This window comes from Silene latifolia, chromosome 10 (genome assembly GCF_048544455.1).
Source record: "Silene latifolia isolate original U9 population chromosome 10, ASM4854445v1, whole genome shotgun sequence".
Taxonomy (NCBI): Eukaryota; Viridiplantae; Streptophyta; class Magnoliopsida; order Caryophyllales; family Caryophyllaceae; genus Silene; species Silene latifolia.
Genome location: NC_133535.1, coordinates 9,821,346 through 9,839,832, shown reverse-complemented (window position 1 = coordinate 9,839,832; position 18,487 = coordinate 9,821,346). Strand labels below are relative to the sequence as shown.

The 18,487-nt window shown below is 38.5% G+C and overlaps 2 protein-coding genes and 1 pseudogene across 2 annotated transcripts; all 3 read right to left on the bottom strand.

Annotated features, from left to right (window-relative positions):
- Positions 1 to 695: 695 nt before the first annotated feature.
- Positions 696 to 4,101, bottom strand: LOC141606998 (uncharacterized). The gene is made up of 3 exons (XM_074426376.1): positions 1,497 to 4,101; positions 819 to 1,220; positions 696 to 718 (listed from the first exon to the last, which is right to left on the bottom strand). The coding sequence occupies exons 1-3, from the start codon at positions 4,099 to 4,101 to the stop codon at positions 696 to 698; spliced, it is 3,030 nt and encodes a 1,009-aa protein (XP_074282477.1).
- Positions 4,102 to 9,800: 5,699 nt separating this feature from the next.
- Positions 9,801 to 13,096, bottom strand: LOC141606997 (uncharacterized; annotated as a pseudogene).
- Positions 13,097 to 14,584: 1,488 nt separating this feature from the next.
- LOC141605015 (uncharacterized) lies at positions 14,585 to 18,487 on the bottom strand. Its single transcript, XM_074423645.1, has 3 exons — positions 15,738 to 18,487; positions 15,056 to 15,457; positions 14,585 to 14,955 (listed from the first exon to the last, which is right to left on the bottom strand). Exons 1-3 carry the CDS (start codon positions 18,436 to 18,438, stop codon positions 14,933 to 14,935), a joined length of 3,126 nt encoding a protein of 1,041 aa, XP_074279746.1. The 5' UTR covers positions 18,439 to 18,487; the 3' UTR covers positions 14,585 to 14,932.

The following is an 18,487-nucleotide window of genomic DNA, read 5'->3' as shown; positions in this document are numbered from 1 at the left end:
AAATATCTGATATACTTCCTCTTGCAGGAAGATTACGCCTTTTTTCTCGCATTCAGAAGGTTGTCTCTTGCTCATTGAAGCCTGCTTTTGGCGTCGGTTATTTTCATTATTCGTTTCGCAAATGATTGCAGCATGACACTTTGACACTGATCACCCAAAATTATGCATTTCACTTGTCGTGTCGGTCAAATAAATTGAAGATTTTAGAAAGGTATAATTATATTTTTGGTTCTTAGTTTCTGCAGTTCATATTTGATACTGATTAGCCTCTCAGAGCACCTGTTTGTGTAGGTCGGTGTTGAATTAATTGTACAGTCTATGTGAATGTTATGCTCGTAACACAAGATACCAGGTAGCCTTGATAAAACATAATACATAATTACATGAAGTAATGAAGCACATAACAACTTCCGAGGTTGTAGTCTGACATATGAAGCAAACCACGGAATTGAACAGTCACAATATGAAGCAAACCAGCTAGAAAGGTAGCTTTGTGAAAACACAAACATAATTACATGATGATAAGTAGTAGAGTACTAGAGTACATAACATTTTATTAGTCATGTTTACAGCAAACTGACAGGAACTTAATAGCATTTTACATTCAACTGTGGTACATTTGAAGTCCTAATAATTCTCTTTTGCGACTTCATTTGGCGGACTCTTGTTTTCTGATTGTAATCAACCTTGGGCGGTCAGGCCTCTGTAACCATCAGTGCTACAAGTACAAATAATGTTAATAGATAGAACTTCTAAGCAATTTGAAACTTTCAGAATCATTCTTTAACAATAAACTCATGATATGTCTAATGTTTTACCTCTTGCAGGACGATTACGCCTGTTTCTAGCACCAACAAGGTTGTCTCTTGCTGATTGAAGCCTGCTTCTCGCGTCAACTATGTTCATTCGCTGTTGTGGCAAATGATTTGAGCACGACACTCCTACACTGATCACAGTACTAATGCATTCCACTCTTCGTTCAAGCTCACCTTGGATTGCCCTTGGGTCTTCGGCTTCTTCGGTGAGGTTATCTCCTTCAAGCGATGGATCCACAATATGCAAGACTTGGTCAGGTAATGCTGCTTCTGCATGTAGATGAAGGCTGTAGCCTTCCTTGAACATACTGTCTGTCGGACTCTTTCCTGTCATAAGCTCAAGTAGCAATATGCCATAGCTGTAAACATCACCCTCTGTAGATGGCTCACTTCCGAGCCCATACTCTGACATGTGAACCCAATGCAAATGCTTAGACGCATAAATGGGTAGTAGATAAATATGCAAGCCTTAGAAAATTCATTTACTATGAATATGTGTTAGCTAGGTAAGGTCACTAACTGTGCATGCGTGAGAGTATTTTAGGTGAAATATTATTACAGGTACTACTTTAGCATTAAGTCGAGCAGATTACTGAGTTTGTGCATCTTAGTCTTTTCATGATAATATAGTTATATGATTTTTGTGAGACTAAATATAAATAGGAATAACACGATTATTACCTGGAGCAGCATAGCCTACAGTTCCCTTAATTCCAATTGTACTACTTTGATTCGGATGCCGAGGTTGAGTAAGAAACCTTGCTAATCCAAAATCTCCAACATGTGCGACCATGTCACTGTCAAGCAATATGTTGCTCGGTTTCAAGTCACAATGCACTATTGGAGTTTCACACTCATAGTGGAGATAGCTGATTGCATGGGCGACATCAATCGCAACATCCACCCTTTGAGCAAGGCTCATGTTTCTGTCGACTCCATGTAACCATTTGTCTAGGCTTCCATTTGGCATGTACTCATATACTAGTGCTCTAAAATCGTTTCTCAGAAAGTCAATACTAGAACAAGCTGTTATGATGCCTATCAGATTCCGGTGACGGACATTCCTCAGCACATTGCACTCTGCCATGAAACTCTTAGATGCACCGTGGTGTTCCAAGTTGAGGACTTTCACTGCAACCGTATTTCCATCCAAAATCCCCTTAAACACGGATCCAAAAGATCCCATTCCTAGAAGATTCTCTGAAGAAAAACCAGCTGTTGCTTTGAGTAACATGTCGTAAGACACTTTCATGGTTAGAGTCCCCATCATTGAACCTGATGAAAGAGGTGTCTTTTTCTTTTTGATACATGCCAGATACAGCCCTGATGCTATGGCCACCATCCCAATTAGTGCGCCAACAATTGGGATTATCAATTTAAGGGCATGAGACATTATTCTTTTCTTCTTTCCCGAGCTTTTCTTCTCAATGCACTTTGGTAAGTGAAGCTGTTTAATTCCTCCACAAAGCCTGTTATTGCCAGCAACAAAGAATGCACTTGTATTTGCAAATACTGAATTTGTTGGAACCCATCCCTCAAAATCGTTGTAGGATAAGTTAAGGTAATATAATTTTGGAAATTTAGAAAAGAAGGCTGGAATGGGGCCGGATAAATTATTTTGAGAAATGTCAATTTGTAGTAGGCTAGTCAAAGAAGCGAAAGATGATGGAATATTTCCCTGGAAAGAATTTCCATCCATGTAGAGGTATTGAAGGTCAGAACAGTCACCAAGACTATCTGGAATGAAACCCGAAAACTTATTGTTAGCTAGTCCTAAGATTTGTAGGTTACTTTGTTTATCCATTTCCAAAGGTAGGGAGCCTTCCAAACGATTATAAAACAAATGTAGTTCAATAAATGAAGCAGATCCTTCAAATAGCTCAGTATCCAATGTTCCATTGAGTTCATTGTTTGCTAAATCCAGGAACAACAAGCTTTGGCAATTCCCGAGGTTTGGAGGTATACTCCCTTCCAATATGTTGTCATGTAAATAAAGCCAACTCAAGCGTGATAAATTGGCCATGGAATTGGGAATTTTACCTTTTAAATTGTTGGAGTCCAGATAAAGTTTCTCCAGTTTGTGGAGCTTGCCGAAATCTTGAGGGATAGATCCTGTTAATTTGTTGCTGTCCATCGCTAACTGCTCAAGATTGTTGAGATTGGTAATCCCGTCTGGAATTTCTCCACTTGTCAGAGTATGTTGTATAATGAGCCATTGCAAAGAGGTGGAGAGATTGGCAACAGATTTGGGTAATATTCCTGAAAAATGATTCGGTCCCAATTCTAGGATACTTAATTGGCTGCAGTTAACAAGTGTATCTATAAGATTAATGTTACCCTCTAGGAAGTTCCCTGCAAGAGATAAACGATTTAGCTTATGAAAATTCCAAAAATAAAAAGGAACATTTCCTATAAAATTATTATAACCGAGTCCAAGTAATTCAAGAGCTGTGAGGTTTTGGATCGTATTTGGAATTAATCCCGTGAATTTGTTTTCCTGGAGGTTAAACCATGTCAAATGAGGAATATTGATGCCAACGTCTGCTGGAAGTTCTCCATGTAATTGGTTGTCAACAAAATCAAGACTTTGAAGGTAGGAGAGATTAAAAAGGGACGTGGGAAGTGTGCCTGAGAGTTGATTTGCTCCAACTGCAACGATGGTTAGATTTTGCATCCTACCAATGCTGTTTGGGATAGTTCCAGTAAATGAGTTGCCATAACCACCTATATATTCTAAAGAAGTAAGGTTTTGTATGCTGTCAAAAAGAGTCCCCTTAAGATGGTTACTTTGCACAAGAAAGTGTATTAGCTTTGACAATGCACCTAGTCCTGTTGGGAGTTTTCCCTCTAGCTTGTTGTTGTCTAAGTAAAACACTCTGAGGTTAACACAACCAGATATGTTGGCTGGAATTTCACCTACAAGTGTGTTGTTATATAGCTGTAGTACATGAAGCCTGGATAAGTGACCTAATTGAGTGGGGATTTCTCCATATAGACTATTATTGTAAAGGTCAATGATCTTAAGGAAGCTCAAGTTTCCTATGAAAGGAGATATGGTTCCTGCCAAACCTCTAGAACTCAAATCTAATCCAGTCACTCTGCTATGTTTACGCCCACAATAAACCCCCTCCCAAGAACAGTGGTGAATTGATTCATTCCATGATTTTAAAACGTGGTTGGAAGGAACCAATAGTTGGCTCTTGATGGCCAGCAACGCCGTGTGGTCGGTTTCGTTGCCTGGGTAGCCAAAACTACGGAATGATAAAGTTACAGTGACACTTTGCATTACAAAAACAAAGATGAGAAGGAAAGATGCCTTGTTACTTAGGGTTGAAATAAAACTTGGACTTTTAAGGTGGATTGGTTTCATTTTGTAGAGTTGTTAGCAGTTGGTTGGTGTGAGATGCTCTTGAAGTTAATCACACTTTCATATATATAGGCATTTAAATGATGATTTATTCTCTGGTCTACGCCTCATAGTTAGCCAAGTGTAATTGCACCATCTACTACGGTAAACACTTAACCATTATTAGTGTTGCATGATTTATTCTCGGGTCTCATTGCCGAACCTTTTCTCCAGATAATGTTTAAAAAATAAAAAATCAGTGAAATGGTGTCAACTCGAAAGTATTTTACAATATAGGGTCCATGTATGATCGGAATTCAAGGAGCTGGAAAATGGAAGACACGCCACACCGTGTGACATTTTCTCTATGGACACGGCAAGCAGGATGGCTTGTTTAAAACTCGCATTTTACTATATATATACTTTGTCGTGTAAACAAATCACGATCCTAAACTGTCTATACACATGTTTGATCTTTTTCCTTGCGTTGCTGGAATTATTAAGTGGAGATTTTGAGAGTGCTTGCACACCACTGGTCATTATTCTCCACAGATGAGGAAAAATTGTGTAAGATGGTGTGATACTGCTTCCTGCCCACATATATTTCCGAATGACACGAAAAATTGTGTAAGATGGTCAGCAGTCGGTTCTTTACCGTTTTTTTTTTACTTTGTCCAGTGACACTTAAAAGATCATGTTTGCTTTCTTTGGAAGAATTTTTTTTGTTTTTCCATTGTTTTTAATGTTCGATACAACACTGTTTCGTCACTCTCTGCACGGTGCAGAAGCACAGGTTCGGATCTCTGTAAGCCATTTTCCAGTTTTATTTTGAAATCTGATTAATTTTAATCAAACATGGCATGAAAATGATTTAGCTTTATTTACGCAACCACGCCATTTTGGTTGCCGTTTGTTCTATGAACCCGACAGACCTACATGTCATGTGGCGTGTCTTCCTTCTTATAAATTCCGATCCCAAGTGACACGATTTTGCTAAAGAGTTAGCTTCTGGGCCACACACTAACACGCGATAGAAATTCTTGGAAGTAAAGACAAGCTTATTTGCCTATCAGCCGTGTTTGTTGGAGCTTGACTTGAGGTCAATGCATGTTACATCCCGATTGAATATTGTAAATGCTTTTGGTCTTTTTTGGTGATTTTAGTTGTGTTTACCTAACAATGTAGAAGTCTTGGTAGCACTATAAGAATTTACTGTTGCTGGTGATTAAGTGGAGTGATTGAGAGTGCTTGCACGCCACTGGTAATTATTCTCCACAGACACTGCTTCTTGCTCACATTTATTTCTGAATGACACGAAAAATTGTGGAAGATGGTTAGTAGTCAGTTCTTTACCAGTTTTTTTTACTTTGTCCAGTGACACTTAAAGATCGTGTTTGCTCTTTCTCCGGAAGAATAGACATCCTCACTGCCATAATTACTCTGGAAAGAGTGTTTATGTAAAGCAGTTGTGTTAATGAGTTGATCAACTGTTGACAAGCAGCGCATGTTCGGATCTCTGTAAGCCATTTTCCAGTTTTATTTTGAAATCTGATTAATTTTAATCAAACATGGCATGAAAAGGATTTACCTTTCTTTAATTGCCGTGTGTTCTACAAACACGACATGTCATGTGGCGTGTCTTCCTTCTGATAAATTCCGATCCTAAGTAACACCATTTCGCTAAAGAGTTAGCTTCTGGGCCACACACTAACACACGATAGAAATTCTTGGTGCTTGACTTGAGGTCAATGCATGTTACATCTCGATCGAATATTGTAAATGCTTTTGGTCTTTTTTGGTGATTTTAGTTGTGTTTACCTAACAATGTAGAAGTCTTGGTAGCACTATAAGAGTTTACTGTTGCTGGTGATTAAGTGGTTTCCTCCCACAATCAGATTAATTATTTCTTCTTGAAAAAGAGAAATGAAGTCACTGCCCCCCACTCAAAGAAAGACTTTCATTTCTAGAAATATTCTAAGTTAGTACTATTATTATTATAAGGTATCGTTTGGTCGATCAAGTAATTGAAAGGACACGTAAAAATCCATTTCATGTGAATTATTTTTCTATACACAATTCACGTGAATCGGCAATATTATTTTTAGTTTAGATCCGGACCGGCTAATGAACACCAGTAATTGCAACCACATTCTTTTGACACTAGTAACTGGGCATTTGTTGAGGGTCTTTTGCATAAACATTCGGGTTTGCTTGACTGTAATCAGGGTGCATTCCAAGTTAAGGGTTGTTTGGTTGTTCCTTATTAAAGATAGGAACTCGGATTCATGTGAATTGTAAAAATGGTGAGTTGTTTGTTGCCACAATTCACACGAATTAAGACTTCATATGAACTCCAATTCATTTTGTGCAGTTGTCTGTAGTTCTTTTGGTGTGAGATTCTCTTGAACTTGTCACTCTTTCATTTATATGGGCTTTTAAATCATGTTTAGAAAATAATAGTAATTGAAAAAGGCGACATTTTGCCGACTCAAAAGTGTTTAACAGCGTAGTCCGTGTAGGATGATCATTCACGTAGCTTGGAAAAGGAAGATACGCCATGCTGTGCGGCGGTTTCACTATGGACGGACGTAAGTGGGATAGTGTGCTATGTTACTCAGACTTGGTTGCAAATATCAGACACGGCACGGTATCAGAGTATCAGATGCATTATTTTGTTCTATATTTTCAAACAAAAGTTGTCTAAGATGAAGTGACGTATCCGAGTGTGTGACATGCGACACACAATCAAAGTGAAGTGTCAGAGTAACATGGGTATCGTGTTTAACACTCCGCATTTTACAGTACTTATCCTGTAACCAAATCACAATGAAACTGGCGCAGATGAATTTCTGGAGTATATATTTGATTGAATAAGAATAGTTTACAGTCAATCTAATGATTCTCTTTAGGAAAAAAGAGATGTTTTTCAATCATTTTAGCTTAATATGGATTTATCATCATTTTCCCCAAGACAATATTGACAGTAAGGTTCTGTTTGGTGAACGATAGAATGATTATCTTTTAGCATCTTTGACTTATCAATATAACTGCTTCTCAGCATAGTCAAGTAGATTCATAATAGTAAGGTTCCGTTTGGTGAACTGTAAACCTCTCTGAGTTCCTGTAAGATTATTTTGTGGAGGTCAGCGTCGAATTAACTGTACGTTCTATGGTGGTGTTATGCGTGACACTAGAAACCAGCTAACCTTGGAAAAGCACAAATTGTTAAATAGTAGTAAAGTACTGATTAAAACTAACCTCAGCCCCTATAACCATTAGCAGTGCAAGTAGATATAATGTATTGTTAGCATAATTTCTAGTTAAATTGGAATTTTCAGACTAATTTGTTACTAGTAAGCTTATGGTATGTCTAATTATATACCTCTTGCAGGAAGATTCGCCTCTTTCTAGCATTGTGAAGGTTGACTCTTGATAATGCTTCCGAGTTGTTTCATGCTACGTTGCGACATCATCTATCACATATTTGGTCAAGTGTGATGGAAGAGAGATGGGTATTTTGAAAAAGGTGCAGGCGGTTGGTACTTGGTAGGGAGTGGAAGAAATATCCGTGTATGCTTGCTAATGTGCGGTAATATAGAAGCTCTGGTTAGTGAATGGATAGGCCCAGTTGCGCGTTGCTGGAATGAGGATGTGGTTCGTCTTAAGCTCCTCCCCTTTGAAGCTGAGGATGTTTTGACAATCCGAATTAGGAGTAAATCGGCTAATGGCAGTATGACACTCTGGTATGGCACCTATCTTAAAGATGAATAGTAGTCAGTTATGTTTGTGTTCCTATGTTTGGAAGAATACGTGGACCGTGAATATCTCACCTAAATTTGGGTTTCTTCAAGGCGTGCTTATGTGGGCGCGCTTCCAACTAAATTTTAACATATGTACATGCACTACTACTCTTCCCTTGAGTGTTATGAGGAATGGGAAATGTCCATACTGCGAAGTATTGGTTTAGAGTGGTTCAGGTTTTGTCTTAGCGTGAACCACACTAAACCAATACGGAGTACTTCACAGTATGGTTGCGCAGAGGGCAAGCATACGGTGAGGATGATAGCATTCTCAAGAGGCATGCTGTTATCCTCCTCTTTCGCGGAAGTGGAAGGTTAATATGAATGCAGCTACCCTTAGCAGGATGGGTTGTGGTATACGGACGAGGAAAGATGTGTGGACCGTGCAATAGTTCAGCTGTTACGTCAAGAGTGGAATACTGAAATCATGAAAGCAAAAGTGGCGGACTTTGGATTAAGAATGGTGATGCAAAATTGAGCAACGAATGCGATTTTATAGTCGGATTCACTTTGGATCATTATGATCCTAGAGTCTAATAAGTATCCAACCCGACATGATAAATGACCAGATAATTATTGACCCGAAAATAACCCGACCTGAATTGACCCAATCAATCTGACCCCGAATGACCCATTTACCCGGTCTAGCTAGACCTGGCAAACGAGTCAACCGGGTCGGGTTCGGTTCGGATCGGGCCACTTCGGGTCAGGTCTATTTCGGGTTTGCTGGCTTCTGGTTGAGTCAGGTTGTTTCGGGTTCGTATAGTTTTCGAGTCAACTTTTATCGAGTTATTCATGGATAATAATCTGTTGGCAATAATCAACATTCTGGTTGATTATAGTGGGTCGGGTCAATTCGGATTTCGGGTTAAGCTTGGGTCTTGACTCAGGCGTCGGTTCGGGTCAGTTCAATTTTGCCCGGTCTAGGTCTAGCCCTCTTAGCTCACACAGGCCGACACAAACAAAGAAGAAAGACAGATTACCATTTAGAAAAGCTTGATATAGCAAACAGCGAGCAAGATTAACCACGGAATTATATAGAAAAACGAATTATAGCAAACCCAGAGTTTTTCAAGTTTGATATTGAAGATTAAGAAAGCAGCAAACATTGGTGAGGGTCAAATAAATTGAAGATTTAGAAGAAGAGGTACGGTTTTTTTTAATTATTTTGGTTTCTGCAATTCATATTTGATACTCTGTAAATGTAATTATCCATATAAATTGACTAAACACTGGTGAGGGTCAAGTTTGATATTCGACTGAAACATTTGAGATCCTTTCCGAGCACTCGTAGTTCTCCCTCAGTCTCATTTATTTGTTTACCTTCTTTGTGAGCAGAGTAGTATTTATCAAATGTAAACAAATGATTATGATTGGTACATAGTGAGTTTATTTTGTGTAGGTCAGTGTCGAATTAACTGTAACTATGTGGATGTGAAGATTAACACGAGAAACCAGCTAGCTTGTTTACATCAAAGTGACAGAAACTCATTAGCATAATTAAATGATAAGTAGTACAGAACGGAGTTCATGAAAATCTATAGATCATGTTTACAGCAAACTGACAGGAACTTTTTTTTTTTTTTTTTGGCAAACTGACAGGAACTTAAAAGCATCTTAAATAAATAGTTAAATACAACTAATATGGTAGATTTTGTAGTCTTAATAACTCTCTCTTGAGATTTCAATTGGCGCACGGTTGTAGCGTTTTCCTGATTAAGAACAACCTTAGGCGGTCATTCCCCTGTAACCATCAGCGCGATGCAAGTAGAAAATAATGTTATGTTAGCGGAACTTCTAATCAAATTGAAACTTTCAACAAAATTCATTACTAGTAAGCTATGATATGTCTAATGATATACCTCGTGCAGGAAGATTATGCCTGTTTCTAGCATTCACAAGTTTCTCTCTTGCCGATTGAAGCCTGTTAGTGGCATCAACTATTTTCAGTCGTTCTTGTGGCCGATGATTGGAGCACGACACTCCAACACTGATCACAGCAATAATGCATTCCTCTCTTCGTTGAAGCTCATCTTGAATTGCCCGTGTGTCATCGGCTTCTTCAGTGAGATTATGTTCTTCAAGTGATGGATCTACAATTTGTAAGACTTGGTCAGGTAACGCTGCTTCCGCATGCTTATGAAGGCTGTAGCCTTCATTGAACATGTTGTCTGTTGGACTTTTTCCTGTCATTAGCTCAAGTAGCAATATCCCATAGCTATAAACATCACCCTCTGTAGATGGCTCACTTCCGATCCCATACTCTGACAAGTGAACCCAATGACAATGCTTAGCCACAAAATTTGTTGAGTAGTTAATAAAAGTAGACAAAGCCTTAAAATTACTCACTGACTATACATATTTAGCAAGTAGTAGATATATTGGCAATAGTACTTCATGGTGTTTGTCAGACAAATTATAATAAGGAATCACGATGTTATTACCTGGAGCAGCATAGCCGATAGTTCCCTTAATTCCAATTGTACTACTTTGATTTGGATGTCGAGGTTGAGTAAGAAACCTTGCTAATCCAAAATCTCCAACATGAGCGACCATGTCATTGTCAAGCAATATGTTGCTAGGTTTCAAGTCACAATGCACTATTTGAGTTTCACACTCATGGTGGAGATAGCTGATTGCATGGGCCACATCAATCGCTAAATCCACCCTTTGAGCGAGGCTCATGTTTCCGTCGACTCCATGTAACTATCTGTCTAGGCTTCCATTGGGCATGAACTCGTATACTAGTGCTCTAAAATCATTTCTCTGAAAGTCAATACTTGAACAAGCTGTTATGATGCCTATTAGATTCCGATGACGGACATTCCTTAACGTGTTGCACTCTGCCATGAAACTTTTAGATGCACAACGGTGTTGCAAGTTGAGAACTTTCACTGCAACGGCCTTTCCATCCAAAATCCCCTTAAACACGGATCCAAAAGATCCCATCCCAAGTAGATTCTCTGAAGAGAACCCATCTGTTGCTTTGAGTAACATGTCGTACGACACTTTCATGGTTACAATCCCCATCATTGAATCTGATGAAAGAGGTGACTTTTTCTTTTTGAGACATGCCAGATACAGCCCTGATGCTATGGCCACCATCCCAAATAGTGCGCCAACAATTGGGATTATCAATTTAAGGGCATGAGACATTATTCTTTTCTTTTTTCCCGAGCTTTTCTTCTCAATGCACTTTGGTAAGTGAAGCTGTTTTATTCCTCCACAAAGTCTGTTATTGCCAGCAACAAAGACCGCACTTGCATTTGCAAATACTGAGTTCGTTGGAACACTTCCCTCAAAGTCGTTATAAGATAAGTTAAGGTAATATAATGTAGGGAACTTAGAGAAGAAGGCTGGAATGGGGCCGGATAAATTATTTTGAGAAATGTCAATTTCTAGTAGGCTAGTCAAAGAAGCGAAAGATGATGGAATATTTCCCTGGAAATAATTTCCATCCATGTAGAGGTATTGAAGGCCAGAACAGTCACCAAGACTATCTGGAATGATACCCGAAAACTTATTGTTACCTAGTCCTAAGATTTGTAGGTTACTTTGTTTATCCATTTTCAAAGGTATGGAGCCTTCCAAACGATTATAAGACAAATGTAGTTCAATAAATGAAGCAGATCCTTCAAATAGCTCAGTATCCAATGTTCCATTGAGTTCATTGTTTAATAAATCCAGGAACAACAAGCTTTGGCAATTCCCGAGGTTTGGAGGTATACTCCCTTCAAATATGTTGTCATGTAAAAAAAGCGAACTCAAGCGTGATAAATTGGCCATGGAATTGGGAATTTTACCTTTTAAATTGTTGAACTCTAGAAAGAGTTTTTCCAATTTGTAGAGCTTCCCGAAATCTGGAGGGATAGGTCCCGTTAATTTGCAGTTGCTCATCTCCAATGCCTCAAGATTGTTGAGATTAGTAATACCTTCTGGAATTTTTCCACTTATTATATATCTAGTACTTGCAAAAAGGTGGACAGATTGGCAACAGATTTGGGTAATATTCCTGAAAAATGATTCGGTCCCAAATCGAGTATACGTAATTGGCTGCAGTTAACAAGCGTATCTATAAGATTAATGTCACCCTCAAGGAAGTTCCCACCAAGATGTAAAGCATTTAGCTTATGAAAATTCCCAAAATAAAAAGGAACATTTCCTATAAAACTATTAATATCGAGTCCAATATATTCAAGAGCTGTACGGTTTTGTATCGTGATTGGAATTAATCCTGTGAAGTTGTTTTCCGCGAGGTTGAACCATGTCAGTTGGGGAATATTGACGCCAACATCTGTCGGAAGTTCGCCATGTAGTTGGTTTTCACCTAAATCAAGAATTTGAAGGGAGGAGATATTAAAAAGGGATGTGGGAAGTGTGCCTGAGAGTTCATTTTCTACAACTCCAAGGATGGTTAGATTTTGCATCCTACCAATGCTGTTTGGGATAGTTCCAGTAAATGAGTTGGAATCAGCATATAGTGTTACTAAAGAATTAAGATTTTGTATGATGTTAAAAAGAGGGCCGGTAAGATGATTAATATCCACAGCAAAGTATATTAGCTTTGACAGTGCTCCTAGTCCTGTTGGGAGGTTTCCCTCTAGCTTGTTGTTGGATAAGAAAAACACTCTAAGGTTAACACAACGAGATATGTTGGCTGGAATTTCACCTACAAGTGTGTTGTTATATAACCGTAGTTCATTAAGCCTGATTAGATGACCTAATTGAGTGGGAATTTCTCCATATAGGCTATTATTGTAAAGGTTAAGGATCTTAAGGAAGCTCAGGTTTCCTATGAAAGGAGAAATGGTTCCTGCCAAACCTCTAGAACTCAAATCTAGTACAGCCACTCTATTATGTTTACGCCCACAAGCAACCCCTTCCCAATAACAGTGGTAAATCGAGTCATTCCAAGAGCTTAAAACCCGGTTAGAAGGATCCAGTAGTTTGCTCTTGATGGCCAGCAACGCAGTGTAGTCGGTCTCGTTGCCTGGGTAGTCTATACTACGCAGTGATAAAGTTACGGTAATATTTTGCATAAGAAAAACAAAGATGACAAGAAAAGCTGGGTTTCTACATAGTAGAGAAATAATACTTGGACATTCATTTTGGGTTTGGAGGTGAATTGGTTTCATTTTGTATGAAGTTGTCAGCAGTTGTTTTGTGTGAGATGCTCTTGAACAATATTACTCTTTGATTTATATAGGCATTACTTTACAGACTGCACTTTCAAATAAATAAGGTAGTGCATTACTGTCCAATAATTAGCACGGTATTGAAGGTCAGCCGAAAAATATTCTGTCTAGCACGGTAAGCACAAATAAGGATTTTTCGAGGCATGAGTAGTACTCCGTAATAATTATCATAGAGAACTTTTTGATGAGTGAATTGAATTTTCTGTGAATTGTATTATTAAATAAGGTAGTGCATTACTGTCCAATAATGTGGAATTTGTGGTAGCACTTGATGAGTTTAGTGTTGGCATTTAATTAAGGAGGTCACCAGGTTAGTGCTTCTGTCACTCAAGGGAAGACTTTGTATGACATACTTTATTTTTTCAGCATATGAAAAAACACAGGAGGATTTTCATGTAGTAGTCTAGTTTGACACTAAGCATGCACACATGTCAGTGATGTCACACAATTCGAAGTTTTAACGGACTCGGGGGTAACATAACTTGTATATGTTGTGCCTTTATTTTGATACAGTAACCTAATGGAAAAACTGAAAACTTGCAGGAAGATTACTCGTATGTTCGTTTAGGTGTGAGAAGCTTGTGTCTTAGCTTGCTGATTGAAGTCTGCTAATGGAATCAGTTATTCCTATGCAATTTTACGGGAAATGGGTAGAAAGTATGTCAGTTGCTATTCTGTTAATAATGGATTCCACTTTCCTTGGAAGGACATTTTTAGGCTGCCCTTCCGTCATCGGCAACTTCAGTGAGTGTTCTTCAAATGCTCAGGATACTTGTATTTTCATTTTTTAATGATAAGTCAAATATCCATCACTTTGAAATAGGATGAAATAAGTCCAAGTAACTTGTTTACAATTTTGGGCTTGTATTGTGGAGTAGAAATAAAAGGGTAAGACTGAGGACATCCTACTATAGAACCCTTTTACGTACAGAGATAATATTCTTCCGAAGATGTCTTAGCCTAGTGGTTAAGGAGGTGTAGCGGACAATAGGTCCCAGTTTCGAAAATATCTGATATACTTCCTCTGACCGGAAGATTACACTTTTTTCTCGCATTCAGAAGGTTGTCTCTTGCTCATTGAAGCCTGCTTTTGGCGTCGGTTATTTTCATTATCCGCGTCACAAATGGTTGGAGCATGACACTTTGACACTGATCAGTGATCACCCAAAATTATGCATTTCACTTGTCGTGTCGGTCAAATAAATTGAAGATTTTAGAAAGGTATAATTATATTTTTGGTTCTTAGTTCCTGCAGTTCATATTTAATACTGATTATTATCATGCATATAAATTGGACTGAAAAAACTTAGCTATCAATTTGCAAAATTGAGATTAGCCTCTCAGAGCACCAGTTTGGGTAGGTCGGTGTCGAATTAATTGTACAGTCTATGTGAATGTTATGCTCGTAACACAAGATACCAGGTAGCCTTGATAAAACATAATACATAATTACATGATAAGTAATGAAGCACATAACAACTTCCGAGGTTGTAGTCTGACATATGAAGCAAACCACGGAATTGAACAGTCACAATATGAAGCAAACCAGCTAGAAAGCTAGCTTTGTGAAAACACAAGCATAATTACATGATGATAAGTAGTAGAGTACATAACAATTTATTAGTCATGTTTACAGCAAACTGACAGGAACTTAAAAGCATTTTACATTCAACTACAGTAGTTCATATTTGTTAAAACATTTGAAGTCCTAATAATTCTCTCTTGCGACTTCATTTGGCGGACGCTTGTTTTCTGATTGTAATCAACCTTAGGCGGTCAGGCCTCTGTAACCATCAGCGCTACAAGTACAAATAATGTTAATACATAGAACTTCTAAGCAAATTGAAACTTAAAGAATCATTCTTTAACAATAAACTCATGATATGTCTAATGATATACCTCTTGCAGGAAGATTACGCCTGTTTCTAGTACTGAGAAGGTTGTCTTTTGCTGATTGAAGCCTGCTCCTGGCGTCAACTATTTTTATTCGCTGTTGTGGCAAATGATTCGAGCACGACATTCCGACACTGATCACAGTAGTAATGCATTCCACTCTTCGTTCAAGCTCACCTTGGATTGCCCTTGGGTCTTCGGCTTCTTCGGTGAGGTTATCTCCTTCAAGCGATGGATCCACAATTTGCAAGACTTGGTCAGGTAATGCTGCTTCTGCATGTAGATGAAGGCTGTAGCCTTCCTTGAACATACTGTCTGTCGGACTCTTTCCTGTCATAAGCTCAAGTAGCAATATGCCAGAGCTGTAAACATCACCCTCTGTAGATGGCTCACTCCCGAGCCCATACTCTGACATGTGAACCCAATGCAAATGCTTAGACGCATAAATGGGTAGTAGATAAATTAAATATGCAAGCCTTAGAAAATTCATTTACTATGAATATGTGTTAGCTAGGTAAGGTCACTAACTCTGCATGCGTGAGAGTATTTTAGGTGAAATATTATTACAGGTACTACTTTAGCATTAAGTCGAGCAGATTACTGAGTTTGTGCATCTTAGTCTTTTGATGATAATATAGTTATATGATTTTGTCAGACTAAATATAAATAGGAATAACACGATTATTACCTGGAGCAGCATAGCCTATAGTCCCCTTAATTCCAATTGTACTACTTTGATTTGGATGTCGAGGCTGAGTAAGAAACCTTGCTAATCCAAAATCTCCAACATGAGCGACCATGTCATTGTCAAGCAATATGTTGCTTGGTTTCAAATCACAATGCACTATTGGAGTTTCACACTCATGGTGGAGATAACTGATTGCATGGGCCACATCAACCGCTACATCAATCCTTTGAGCAAGGCTCATGTTTCTGTCGACTCCATGTAACCATTTGTCTAGGCTTCCATTTGGCATGTACTCGTACACTAGTGCTCTAAAATCATTTCTCTGAAAGTCGATACTAGAACAAGCTGTTATGATGCTTATCAGATTCCTGTGACGGACACTTCTTAACGCGTTGCATTCTGCCATGAAACTTTTAGATGCACAACGGCGTTGCAAGTTGAGAACTTTCACTGCAACGGTCTTTCCATCCAAAACCCCCTTAAACACGGATCCAAAAGATCCCATCCCAAGTAGATTTTCTGAAGAAAAACCAGTCGTTGCTTTGAGTAACATGTCGTAAGACACTTTCATGGTTACAATCCCCATCATTGAACCTGATGAAAGAGGTGACTTTTTCTTTTTGAGACATGCCAGATACAGCCCTGATGCTATGGCCACCATCCCAAATAGTGCGCCAACAATTGGGATTAACAATTTAAGGGCATGAGACATTATTCTTTTCTTCTTTCCCGAGCTTTTCTTCTCAATGCACTTAGGTAAATGAAGCTGTTTAATTCCTCCACAAAGTCTGCTATTGCCAGTAACAAAGACCGCACTTCCATTTGCAAATACTGAATCTGTTGGAACCCTTCCCTCAAAATCGTTGTAAGATAAGTTAAGGTAATATAAACTGTGAAATTTGGAGAAGAAGGATGGAATTGGGCCAGACAAATTGTTTTGAGAAAGGTCAATTTCTTGGAGGCTAGCCAAAGAAGCGAAAGATGACGGAATATTTCCCTGGAAAGAATTTCCATCCATGAAGAGGTGTTGAAGGTCAGAACAGTCACCAAGACTATCTGGAATGATACCCGAAACCTTATTGTTAGACAGACCTAAGAATTGTAGGTTGCTTTGTTTACTCATTTCCAAAGGAAGGGTGCCTTCCAAATGATTATTTGACAACTCTAGACTGACAAATGAAGCAGATCTTTCAAATAGCTCAGTATCCAATGTTCCATTGAGTTCATTGTTTGCTAAATCCAGGAACAACAAGCTTTGGCAATTCCCGAGGTTTGGAGGTATACTCCCTTCCAATATGTTGTCTTGTAAATAAAGCCAACTCAAGTATGATAAATTGGCCATGGAATTGGGAATTTTACCTTTTAAGTTGTTGGAGTCCAGAAAAAGTTGTTCCAATTTGTAGAGCTTCCCGAAATCTTGAGGGATAGATCCCGTTAATTTGCAGTTGTCCATCCATAACAGCTCAAGATTGTTGAGATTGGTAATACCTTCTGGAAATTTTCCATTTATATGAGTATTTCGTATATCGAGCACTTCCAAAGAGGTGGAGAGATTGGCAACAGATTTGGGTAATATTCCTGAAAAATGATTCGGTCCCAAAGTGAGGGTACGTAATTGGCTGCAGTTAACAAGTGTATCTATAAGATTAATGTCACCCTCTAGGAAGTTCCCTCCTAGAGATAAAGAAATTAGCTTATGAAAATTCCCAAAATAAAAAGGAACATTTCCTATAAAATTATTATAACCGAGTCCAATATCTTCAAGAGCTGTGAGGTTTTGTATCGTGATTGGAATTAATCCTCTAAAGTTGTTATTCTCGAGGCCGAACCATGTCAGACGGGGAATATTGACGCCAACATCTGCTGGAAGTTCTCCATGTAGTTGGTTTTGTTCAAAATCAAGAGATTGTAGGGAGGAGATATTAAAAAGGGATGTGGGAAGTGTGCCTGAGAGTTCATTTACTGCAAGTGCAAGGAAGGTTAGATTTTGCATTCTACCAATGCTGTTTGGGATAGTTCCTATAAATGAGTTATCAGCAGCACTTATTACTACTAAAGAAGTAAGATTTTGTATGATGTTAAAAAGAGGGCCGGTAAGATGATTAATGTCCACAACAAAGTGTGTTAGCTTTGACAATGCTCTTAGTCCTGTTGGGAGATTTCCCTCTAGCTTGTTGTTGGATATGATAAACATTCTGAGGTTAACACAACGAGATATGTTGGCTGGAATTTCACCTACAAGTGTGTTGTTATCTAGCCCTAGTTCATTAAGCCTGATTAGATGACCTAATTGAGTGGGAATTTCTCCATATAGGCTATTATTGTAAAGGTTAAGGATCTTAAGGAAGCTTAGATTTCCTATGAAAGGAGATATGGTTCCTGCCAAACCTCTAGAACTCAAATCTAGTACAGTCACTCTATTATGTTTACGCCCACAAGCAACCCCTTCCCAATAACAGTGGTAAATCGAGTCATTCCAAGAGCTTAAAACCCGGTTAGAAGGATCCAGTAGTTTGCTCTTGATGGCCAGCAACGCAGTGTAGTCGGTCTCGTTGCCTGGGTAGTCTATACTACGCAGTGATAAAGTTACGGTAATATTTTGCATAAGAAAAACAAAGATGACAAGAAAAGCTGGGTTTCTACATAGTAGAGAAATAATACTTGGACATTCATTTTGGGTTTGGAGGTGGATTGGTTTCATTTTGTATTAAGTTGTCAGGAGTTGTTTTGTGTAAGATGCTCTTGAACTT